This window comes from Aspergillus uvarum, assembly GCF_003184745.1.
Source record: "Aspergillus uvarum CBS 121591 unplaced genomic scaffold BO82scaffold_48, whole genome shotgun sequence".
NCBI lineage: Eukaryota > Fungi > Ascomycota > Eurotiomycetes > Eurotiales > Aspergillaceae > Aspergillus > Aspergillus uvarum.
The window spans coordinates 284,467-295,478 of record NW_020291345.1 but is presented as its reverse complement, the minus strand read 5'-3'; the positions used below and the strand labels follow the sequence as shown (position 1 = coordinate 295,478).

Here is an 11,012-nt window from a genome sequence, read left to right as displayed (position 1 = left end):
GAGGTCGATGCGCAAAGAAGTGAGGAAGAAGCTTGGGATGCGGAAGAGAGGTTGAAGAAGAGGGGGAAGTAAGAATAGGAGTATCTATATAGTCTATATAGATAAGAATAGAGAGGAGGGAGAGGAGAATAGAAGAAGGAGGAGGAGAAGAGAGAGGCGAGAGAGAGAGAGGACAGAGAGAGAAAGGGGAGAGAGAGTAGAGAGAATGTAGGAATAGTAGGGAGAAGGAGAGAGTTGTAGAACAGAAGTGGACAGGGAGGCAGAGAGGAAAGACGACTGGTTTTGTTCAGCAAATCTGATTCATCCTCAGCAATGTTTGCAGGACATTCTACCATTCTGACGCTTTTCATTGCTTCACTATTGCGGCATCATGAGAACTTCCTTGTCATCGGGCAGAAAATTTCTGCTGGATGGCCTGCTCTGACGCGATATTGATTTAACAGTTGCGTTGTTCTGTTCCATGAGATTCTTTGATGACCACAACTGCTGTCACCTTCGACGTGTCTATTACCTGGAATGAGATATCTCCATGAAGTCTACGAGACGACAGCTTGACGAATTGCGCCAGTTTAACAGATGTGATACTACCAGACTACCGAGACAACCACTCATCGATCCTCCTCGAAAGTCGCACACACCTGGCATCGACCACCCTCGTCCACCAACTCGATAACCAAACCACCAAAACTCCCATCACCATAGCCGTGACGCCCCAACTGACCACAAACACCCCCATACCCCCAGCAAGTGCCTCCTCATCCGTCGCCGGGTACTCTCGCCCGGTCAGAATCCACCACAGTCCGTTCCGTACCGGATCCCGGGCAACATGATACACCGACTGATGCACCAGATACAGCGAGAACGAGATGCGTCCGAGAAATTGCGGCGTCGGCCTCTCCAAAGCTCTCTGCAGCACCTCCACGCGATCGATGGCATACACCACCAACAGCGATCCCACCGTCTTCCAGCATTTACTCACAATCGCCCAGTCGTCATCCCACCGCGGCGACTGCAGCGACCTCAGCCAATGATACCCAGGCGTAAGTATGCCATCATCACCGAGACAGAGCAAATGCAGCCCCAGGAGAAAACAGAATCCTGTCACCAGCATCCTTGCTTTTGCTTTTAGGCCACTGGCTGACGTGCTTGACAGACCGGCTTCGCCATCCTTCCTACCAACCCACCACCCTTCGCCCAACACCGCATCCCCACCACTCGAGTGCAACCCCTGAGCGAGCTCCGCAACCCCCAATCCTCCAAGAAAGCCCACCCCATCCCAAATCCCATACCACAGAAAATACAACGCCAACACGAACACTCCCCCAACGCGCATCTCCTTCCTCCAGAACGCCATCCCCAGAATGACAAGGTACACCATCAAACTCCCACGGAACTCGATCGGCATCGTCCATAGCTGTCCATTCAACCCGGGATTATGGTGGAACTGGATGATATTCACAATGTCCAGCAGATACCGCAAGAGATAGGTGAAATGGAACACCGGCGCGGTCCACGGCCGCCGACCCCAGACGACATTATCGCCAAACGACCAGTGATACAAGCCGCAGAAAAACAGCAGCTGCGAGAGGATGGCGACAAGAAAGACCGGCAGATAGATGCGGAAGATCCGGCGAGTCGTCGCGGAGGAGAGTCCGCGAAGCAGGTTTTGGTTTGTCGCGGACGACGCGGTCAGCGAGGAAGATGGCGCATCGCGGAGACGAAACAGGTTGATACTCAGAGCGTAGCCCGAAATCACGAAGAATAGTGCCACCATGGCATGGGCGGAGAAGAGCAGGCGGATTGGGGGCAGTTGGATGAGATGTCGGTTGGCCGAGGCGGGGTCCGCCCAGTAGGAGTGGAAGGCAAAGTCGAAGATTCCGCCCATGAAGAAGTGGTTGAAGGCTACTATGGCGGCTGCGAGGCCGCGAAGGCCGTCCAGCCACGCTGTGCGAGGTTTGTCCATGGTATGCTGCATTGTATGCTGTGATGATGATGATGATGGAATCATTGACTGCAGCATTGCAGTTAACGAAAGCGGGAGAGGCGGAGGGGATAAGACGGAGGAAGAAAAAGGGATCAATCCATGGATGGAGACTGGACTCGGATCCACACGCTAAATTAGTATTTTTAGCGTGCGACCATGACTGGTCCCTGTCTCTAATTATTCAGGCGACTGATGGAAAAGATTCACAGGGTTTATTTCTGCTGGGGTATATACAACATTTCCCGATCGGGTAATCTCATGCAGGCATCTACCGCACTACCGGCGTTGCTGCCTACTCACTACAGGTCACTACAGGCCGAGTTCCAATGCTCGACTCTCCTCGTCAACCAGCCACTGGTCCACGGTAGCGAGCTCTGCCGCCTGGAATCGCCCTCGGGGATCCCGCTTCCCAGCCGGATCATACTATCGAGCATACATCGATCCTCATAGAAGCTCCACTGCACGCACTCGCCCCACGCTACGCAGGCAGCCTCGCACTTATCCACCGACATCCAGGCCTCCTTCCAGGCCTGCGGCTTGGTGACGGTTTCTGGCACCGTCACTGCCTTGACATTACTGGAGCGGATATCGTATTTGGCCGCGCCATTCTCCCACCACTCCACTCTCTCGCGCAAGTACGGCAGCACCATCGCCTCGTACACATCCCTGTACCGGATGGGGCCCCGGGCCTGCACGTCGCCCCACCGCATCTCCAATTCGTACAACCGGGCCACATCGCGGTTGTGCGTATGGTGCCAGCTGAACACGGGCCTGCACCAATTTTCCTGCTCGTACCAGCTCGTCCAATGCGCCTCGGGATTGAACCCGTAGCTGAAGCGACTCTCTTCGACCTCCGGATGCTCTCCGAACCCCACGCCACTCTCTTTCAGTACGTGGCCGAGAATGTGGTCTCCGCACCCATGCTGCGCCGTGAACTCAGCATACTTCTCCTCGATATTGACTTTCCCATCCCCAAACGCCATCTCCCACGCCTTGCGCGAAATGGCAAACCCAGACCCGCCGTGGGCAAAATAGTCCCCATGGATCCAGGCGACGCTGCCCAAGTACCAGGGTTGCCGGTGGTCGAAGCGCTCCAGGTGCGCGAGGAGGTTAGGTAGGAAGAGGTAGGCGTCGTCCTCCATGAAGATGTACCATTTAGCGTCCGGGCGGGCGCGGCCCGCGTGCTGCACCAGCGGTAGGAACTTGTACTTGTCGAGCTTCCAGCCGCCCGCGGGGCCCGAGTTATCACCCGGATACACGTTGTTGATCTCGGCGTAGTTCTGGCGGAAGTCGTGGTCGGCCTGTTGGCGGTAGGGGAGAGCGATCTCGGGGTCGTTGATGGTCGTATTGGCGAGGACGTCGATGAAGGTCCACGCGCCGATGGTCTCGGGGCTGTCGGAGTAGAGGAGGATGTTGGCCGGGGGGATGCGGGTGGGGGCGAGGGTGGTGGTGAGGTGGATGGGGACGCGTTTCCAGAGGACGGAGGCGCCGGTTTTGAACATGAGCACGATGTCGTTGACGGTGAGGGAGGAGGAGGAGGAGGAGGAGGAGGAGGAGGAGGTGGTGGTGGTGGTTGTGGTTATTTTGTCGGAGGCAGGGGAGGTGGAGGAAGCAGAGGAGGCTACCGCCGAAGGAGCGGGTTTCTGCGGTGTAGAGGTGTTTTCATCTTCGGCGATGAAGGGAGGTGAAGGGGGCACCACTACAGTGGCCTCTCCTGCTTGGTAGGGTGTTTGCGTGGTATACGCAGTCGACGAGACCCATGGGGGGCGATCGAGGGCAAAATGGTAGAGGAACAGACAGACGGCCACCAGGATGATCCCGAGCGGGACGCGACGGTTGTCTTGGTAAAATCGACGCATGATGAGAGTGTCTTACCTCCGATCATGACCGGGCTCGTGCGAATTCGGGGTGCATAACAGGAAGGGTTTTATATCTTGGGCTGCAGCCAAAGGTAGCAGATACCGATTGTACAAAACTGGTCAGTGGTGATTTTATTACTACCCCTCAATAGATTTTCGAGGGTCCTCGGTCTGACCCCTATACAAAACCCCCGAAACCCCACCACAAAAATTAGTTAAATGAATGTCTCAGGCGCAAAGCAGCGTGATTGGCAGGTGCCTGGCGAGACATGGACAGATGCCTGCGCTAAGCCCACTTGGGCTACCACGGACAAGGCTGTTGTCTTGCCCGAAATAGTTTAGAGTGCGGCTATTGCAGTTCTGCAGACCAATTCCAGCCAAGGGTTTAAGGAGTAAAAATAATCTCCGTGTCTGCAGTCAAACCCGCGCCGATACGAGCCACACGAGGGTCCTGCCATGGCCTATCATTAGACCCATTGGCACTTGGCCTCTCAATTTCGGGAATCGCTTTGGCCCAATTCAACGGTATTACTCGGTACTACTAGTCGAACTCCCTGACTAGCACTAACTCCAGTCCAGGGACTAGTCAACTCTACTAGTGAATCCATCATTGAGATTTTTTTTGCGGGTGACTCCATCATGGCTCCATCTGCGGTCCCCAAGTCAATAGGGGACCAAATAAATATACCAATGCATCCGATGCAGCACCCCGAAGAATGTAGTCGTAAGCAGACACAGCGACCATCCTCATGGACCACCCACCGATCATCCCCCAACGGGGCCCCCAGGTGCCCCTGCTGCGTCAGATGCTTAACGGGCTGGGCTGTCTGCTGGTGCTGCCACTGTACTACTACCTCACCGCCGCCACCCGCCATCCGCTCACCTTAGACCTGTTACTCACCATCCTCGCCGCCGAATACAACCGCTTCACCAACGAGCGGCGGCGGCGCCGCGTCTACCAGCCCGCTGCCGCTGCCGCTGCCGCTGCCGCCGATCCCGAGAAGCCGCGGGTGGTGGACGCGCACGGCGGGCCGGACTGCATGGCCGCGGTGGTGGGCTACCGCGAGGACCCGGGGCTGTTTGCGCGCGCGCTGAACAGCTACCGCGCGGCGGAGGGGTGTCGCTTCATGCTGGTGGGGATCGACGGCGACGAGGAGGCGGATATGGAGATGGTGCGGGTGTTTCAGAACGTATGCCATCCTCTCGCTTCTGTATCAACCAGCTACAGTGACAGTCCATCACTAACAAACAACAGATCTACCCTGACGCTCCCACCATCCACCTCGACACACCCCTAGGCGATCTCGCCACACGCACCTTCGACAAACTGGCCACGGCCGACCTGCACGCCTCCCCGGAAGAAAGCTACCAACTCGCGAGCATCGCGCACTGCTGCGACCTGGCGCGCGAGATCCTGGGAGAACACAACCTCCTCTCCGGCACGGGCCCGCAGCAAGTATGCATCTACCAGCCGCACCACAGCAAGAAAGCGATTATGTTCACGGCCTTCATCTTCAGCCTGGTGCTGGCGGACGCGCGCGGGATCGAGTACCTGTGGTCGTCGGACTCGGACACCCTGGTGTACGCGGACTCGCTGCGGCGGACCGTCGCGACCATCGCGGGCGACCCCGCCGTGGGCGGGGCTAGTTCGGGCCTGCTGGTGCACAACGCGGGGGATTCGGTCGTGGCGCAGCTGGGCAGGATCGTGTACTGGTGCGAGCTGTACCTGACGCGGTCGGTGGCCACGGCGGCCGGCACGAGCGACTGCCAGAGCGGGCCGAGCTCGGCGTTTCGCGTGACGGCGTTGCCGGGGATTCTGTATCCGTGGTATACGCAGGAGGTTTGGGGGCATCGGATGGTGAGTCTAGGTACCCCCAGCACGTTTGAGCCCCGGTAGGGGGCGAACCACCCTTCTTTGCATATCCAGCCTACGGCCATCCTCTACATTCGATAGCATGCTAACAAAAGCCAACGAAAGATCGTCAACGAAGACCGCCACCTAACGACCAACCTCCTCCTCCGCGGCTGGACCGTCACCTACGTATCCGACACACTAACCGCAACCGACACACCAACGAACCTCCGTAAATGGATTCTGCAGCAGGTACGCCCTTACACCCTTACCCCCGATCCCCATTTCCTCAAGCCTCCCCTCCCCCTTCTCCCATAATTATGTTAACAATAACAAGGTCCGCTGGTCCCGCTCCGGCCACATCGAATCCCTGCAATCACCAACCCTCTACCTCCTAACCTCCCCATTATTCTTCTGGGCCGCCATAAAACGCGAAGCGGGGCCCCTCCTCGGGCTAGGCTACATCCTCTACTACCTCTGCACCGGCGCAAGCCTCGCCTACTTCTCGTGGACGGATCTAGTCGTCCGCCTCGTCTACACCATCCTGTACAATATCCTCCGGAACCCGGATCGCAGCGTCAGGAAGGTAGTCCTGTGGGTGGGTCTACTCCCGGCGCTACTGTTCTATAATATCCCGTTGCCGATCGTGCATTTCTGGAGCGCGGTGACCGTGCTGGAGGATGGGTGGGGGACGAGTATGCGCTCTAAGGAGGCGGGGGTCGTGCCGGATGTTAATCAGCTTCCTGACACTTCTGGAGGAGGAGGAGGTTTTTCGGGGGGGAAGAAGGGGGATGGGGAGAAATTCGGGGGTGCGACTGGGCCTGGGGCCACTGGCAGCGGCGCTGGGATGTGGAAGCGGTGGAAGGAGCTGGGGTTCTTTGTCGTGTACATGGGGATTGTGGCGGGCGTGGTGGCCAGAATCCTGGCGGGACATCTCGGGTATGCGGTGTTGCAGACGGAGCGGGCGGTTTGGGGGGCGGTGATTGTTGGGTTCGGGGCCGCGTTTTGGGGGTTGGTGGTGCGGGAGTAGATTGCTGCCGCTGGGGGGGAATACTGCACATATATATACTAGTATCTACGGATAACGAGGAACTTGGTTAAGTGGCATGTCATGACAGTCCGCGGGACAAAAAGCAAAAACGCTGTTTAGCATCCAAATAACACGATATCTTGACTATACTATCCTATCACCGCATCGCAACTTTTTACTCCCCCCAATAGCAGCCTCTATTTCCGATCCACTCAATACCCCTCCTCATCCACGCTATACTCCCGGTACATAATCATACTGTACCGTGCAAACGCACTCCGCGCCCGCAGGCCCCGCCCATACTGCGCGAACAGCGGCGGCACCAGACAGAACACCGTCGCGAGGGCGGCCAGCACCGAGACGGCGCCGTTGGCGCCCAGCCGCTGCAGCATGGGCGCCGATACGAGCGGCAGCACGGCCGACAGGGTGGCGCGCACCAGGCTCAGCGCCGCCAGTCCACTGGCCGCGTAGCTCAGATAGCTGTCCGTCAGGTACCCGCCGAGCACGTAGTCGATCTCATTCAAGCTAAAGCCCAAAAGCACCAGGGCCACCACCGACACCAGCCAGGGCACGTGCGCCATCGCCGGCGGGATCGTCCACGCGAACACCCACAGCGCCGCCGCCAGCACGGGCGTGCCGATCCAGAACCCCAGGAGCTTGTCCTCGGGCTGCAGCGGGCGGCCCTGGCGGCTGTGCTGCGCGATGATGCGCAGGTCGATCCACCGCGTCACGAACCCCAGGAACAGACCGAGTCCGATGGCGAGGAAGGGCAGGCACGCCTCGCGCGGGCTAAACCCGAACGACATGTAGATCGGGGGCAGCGCCTGCGTGAACAGGTACACCAGCGCGATGGCCACGGCGCTCATCACCGCCACGATGAAGACGATGAGCTCCGTGCACAGCAGCCGGATCGGCCGGAACAGCGCCAATCGCACAAAGGTGTGCAGACCCGGGGCTTGGTCTGGGTTCAGCGCGTCCGGGGTGCGGATCTGCGTGACCTGCCGGAAGAGCGCCACCTCCCGCGCCAGCAGTAGCGAGGGCCGCGACTCGCGGATTGTTAGTAGCAAAAACGCCAGTACCCCGGTCACCATGGCGGCCACGTAGAATAGCCATCGCCTGAGGGTTCGTTAGTGGCATTTTCTCGGAAGTAACTTCTCTTCCCAGTGGGGAGGAGAATGGGGTAGAGCACACCAGTTCATATCCGCCACGACAAAAGTACTCAGAATCGGACCGACAACCATCCCCAGATTGGCAGCCTGCACCCAGATGCAGATCATCCACACGCGCTCCCGCGAGTTGAACAGATCCTCAATGCTGCCGCCCACCACCGTCGTGGGAATCGCCGACAGAATCCCGCTCATGAACCGTCCCACGACCACCCCGGCCATCGACGGCACCGAGGCCACCACCACACACGCCAGGCTGTACAGCGCGGAGCTTACGACATACAGCTTCTTCCTCCCAAACGCCTCCGAGTACGGCGGGAAGATGATCCCCCCACATGCCTGGCCGATCAAGTACCTATGAACTAAGTCAGTCTTCCCCAACCAGCAAGGGTTGACAGACACTCACACGGACACAAAGAGGAAGATTGACAGCTCCTGCGGGACATCAAATTCGCATAGAGTACTGTTTGCAGCGGTGGACTAGACACGTCAGCTCCCTAAGCATCACTGCACGAATTGAAGACTTACACCCGCCGTGCTCACTGCCGTGCTGAAAGTACAATATACCTCATGGTCAGTCACAGCCACTCCAGCACCCCACATGAATAACACTTACGTAAAGAACTCCAGGAACAGAATCAGAGCGATGTCCCAGATCTTCCGCCGCAGCCTCCAATTTCGTGGATGTCGACGATTGCCAACCGCCCACCGTATGTGCAGGCCGTCTGCAGCCATACGAAGGCCATACTGCGGGAGCAACGACTGCAGAACGTCCTTCTCGGACTCAATCGAGAGCGTGGTGATTTGGCTGGTGGGTTTCATGGCGCAGAATAGAACAAAGTCTTACTCAGTCAAACATTGACCGGATACCGTCTGTCGGCAGGCAAGGGGTCCATGGTTGTGTGTATTTATTCAAGCTGGCATTGAGCCCTGTGGAACGCAAGCACGGACTTAAACGGAAGTAACTCACCACAGGGAGCTCTGGGCCCTCCGATTCCATAGGTCCTCAATCGGGTCTTTCTGAAGCAAGGCTAACGCCTAGGTTGAGTCCACTGCTGCCTTCGCGATTATCCCTCATCTTGACTTGTGCCATTCTCGGGATGCTGAGGCGCCTATTCTCCTGAAATGCACGACCCAGTGCCACCAATAGACAGCCGAAAGTTCTGGACCTATCATCGATCGGCTTTTACCCGACAAATTGCTAAGGTATACGCCTGTACTCCAGTGCGGATCGACGTATCCGACCTTCAGCATGGTACTACTTCGGAAGCGTGACGGGAGAGGCTTTGCATGTGCTTGGTTCTATTCGTTGCATTCGTGGCTTCTGAAATTTCCCTACTCTCATGTCTCAAGTCATATATCGTCTTAGACTAGCTCCAAATCCATCCACACTGGGAATCCATTAGTCTGGGCCATACCTGGCTACATGTTCCCAAGCTTTTTCTCATTCCAAATCTCCGTCGTTATCTCCATCACCATTCCCGCCTCCCTGGTGGTTGTCAGCCCTTCCGTTTCCGTTATATGCCAGTAGATTCGGGCTTCCAGCGGTATTAGTGACTACGTTCCGCGTGGCCAATGCCTTCAGGCGGGCTGTCACCGCAGCTGGCGTAGACAGGTTCTCAAGCGCCATGAGGTACATGGTCAAGCCAGCAACGTGGGGCGTGGCCATTGAGGTCCCCGAGATGCTCCGGGTCGTTGTGTCTGATCCTATCCAGGAGGAAAGAATATCCTCGCCGGGAGCAAAAATGTCGACAAAAGAGCCGTAGTTGGAAAAGTTAGAGCGCGAATTACGTCGGTTGATGGCAGCCACAGTAACAGCATCGGGCGCAGACGCGGGGCTCGTCCGCGAGGCATCTCTCTATTTTCCTTCAGCAATCATTCAGAACATGAGGCTGTGAGCACATACATTCTCGTTACCTGCAGCAACAATAGAGAGCACTCCCTCATCGAAAGCATTTTCGACCGCATCGTTGAATGTGCTGGAATAGCTTCCACCTACACCGTAGTCAGCGATAGGCTCGCACAAACAACACAGAAAATATACCCAAGCTCATATTGATGACGGATTTGCTCGTGCGGTTCTTGCTCACGATATCATTGACAGCCCAGTTGAAGCCATCGAGGATGACCGAGGTGGAGCTGGATTCCCCCACAAAGACCTTCACCGAAACCAGAGTCGCTCTCTTCGCCACGCCGTACGTCCGTCCACCAATAATTCCGGCAACATGTGTACCATGTCCGACACCATCAACGTGCTGTCCTCCGGCAGCATTGTATGCCAAGAGGACGCGACCACCGAATTCGTCATGAGAGCTCAAGATGCCTGTATCTACAATATAAGCATAGGTGGCAATTCCGGCGCTATCATCATAGATGTAGTCCGTGCTATTCTGTCCTCGATGGGAGATGCATCCTAGACCCCACGGCGCATTGCGCTCGGTGACCAGTCCGTCAAGTTCCCAGACCTGGTCCTCCTCGACGTTCGCAACCTATGAAAACATTAGCATCGCCAATTGCGTTTGGAAGGTCAACAAGAACAAACGTCTGCGTGTTGGCGAATGGCCGCAATGGTTGCATCGTCAAAGGAACCAGCGTACGCAGAGAACCTGTTGATTTTATAGTATCTTTCAATGCCAGCTGGAAGGTCTCCCTCGATAAAGCTACGGCCTTCAAGGTGCCGCCTGTGAAGGTTGGTCGCCCAAGCTGTATGCTCGTCGATCTTGGCATCGTCGGTTCCCGGCTTGAAGGTGACAATATACTTGCCCGGAATCGTCTGCAAAGTCTGGCGACTTTCGAGAGTCGGCGCAGCAAGCACGGCAGATAGAAGGGATCCGAAGACCAGCAAGAAACTTCTCAATGAGACCATGGTGCACCATGCAAAGTGGGAGAAAAATTACACCTCCAAGAAAAATTCGAGCAATGCAAAAGCGTGCTAGGGTACTCGCTTTATATATCTTCAGCATTGCGAACTTCGTCTAGAACTGTTAGCCTATCACTTACAGGGCCGCCTGCCTTGCAAAAGAGCGAGACCAGGGCCTAAGATCTCTGAGCATATTCAAAACTCTGGGGGTAACATTGCATTCTCAGACGACTTGGTTGTGTCCTATTAGGCAAGGCGCCA

At 56.8% G+C, this 11,012-nt stretch overlaps 5 protein-coding genes across 5 annotated transcripts; 1 reads left to right on the top strand and 4 right to left on the bottom strand.

The window, feature by feature from the left end:
* Positions 1-419: 419 nt before the first annotated feature.
* Positions 420-2,012, bottom strand: BO82DRAFT_356669 (acyltransferase family protein). Its single transcript, XM_025635799.1, has one exon. The coding sequence runs from the start codon at positions 1,961-1,963 to the stop codon at positions 593-595; it is 1,371 nt and encodes a 456-aa protein (XP_025489498.1). The 5' UTR covers positions 1,964-2,012; the 3' UTR covers positions 420-592.
* A 182-nt stretch (positions 2,013-2,194) lies between these two features.
* BO82DRAFT_356668 (uncharacterized protein) lies at positions 2,195-3,502 on the bottom strand. The gene has a single exon (XM_025635798.1). The coding sequence runs from the start codon at positions 3,484-3,486 to the stop codon at positions 2,284-2,286; it is 1,203 nt and encodes a 400-aa protein (XP_025489497.1). The 5' UTR covers positions 3,487-3,502; the 3' UTR covers positions 2,195-2,283.
* Positions 3,503-4,515: 1,013 nt separating this feature from the next.
* On the top strand, positions 4,516-6,725 carry BO82DRAFT_340948 (uncharacterized protein; the record flags this gene model as incomplete). Its single annotated transcript, XM_025633531.1, has 5 exons — positions 4,516-5,033; positions 5,099-5,701; positions 5,822-5,947; positions 6,033-6,425; positions 6,552-6,725. The coding sequence occupies exons 1-5, from the start codon at positions 4,593-4,595 to the stop codon at positions 6,723-6,725; spliced, it is 1,737 nt and encodes a 578-aa protein (XP_025489496.1). The 5' UTR covers positions 4,516-4,592.
* Positions 6,726-6,937: 212 nt separating this feature from the next.
* BO82DRAFT_420170 (putative MFS multidrug transporter) lies at positions 6,938-8,859 on the bottom strand (the record flags this gene model as incomplete). The annotated part of the gene is made up of 6 exons (XM_025640129.1): positions 8,508-8,859; positions 8,420-8,441; positions 8,298-8,371; positions 7,917-8,246; positions 7,029-7,841; positions 6,938-6,959 (listed from the first exon to the last, which is right to left on the bottom strand). Exons 1-6 carry the CDS (start codon positions 8,711-8,713, stop codon positions 6,938-6,940), a joined length of 1,467 nt encoding a protein of 488 aa, XP_025489495.1. The 5' UTR covers positions 8,714-8,859.
* A 341-nt stretch (positions 8,860-9,200) lies between these two features.
* On the bottom strand, positions 9,201-10,976 carry BO82DRAFT_356666 (S8 family peptidase). Its single transcript, XM_025635797.1, has 4 exons — positions 10,434-10,976; positions 9,936-10,380; positions 9,798-9,886; positions 9,201-9,749 (listed from the first exon to the last, which is right to left on the bottom strand). The coding sequence occupies exons 1-4, from the start codon at positions 10,755-10,757 to the stop codon at positions 9,336-9,338; spliced, it is 1,272 nt and encodes a 423-aa protein (XP_025489494.1). The 5' UTR covers positions 10,758-10,976; the 3' UTR covers positions 9,201-9,335.
* Between the last annotated feature and the right edge of the window lie 36 nt (positions 10,977-11,012).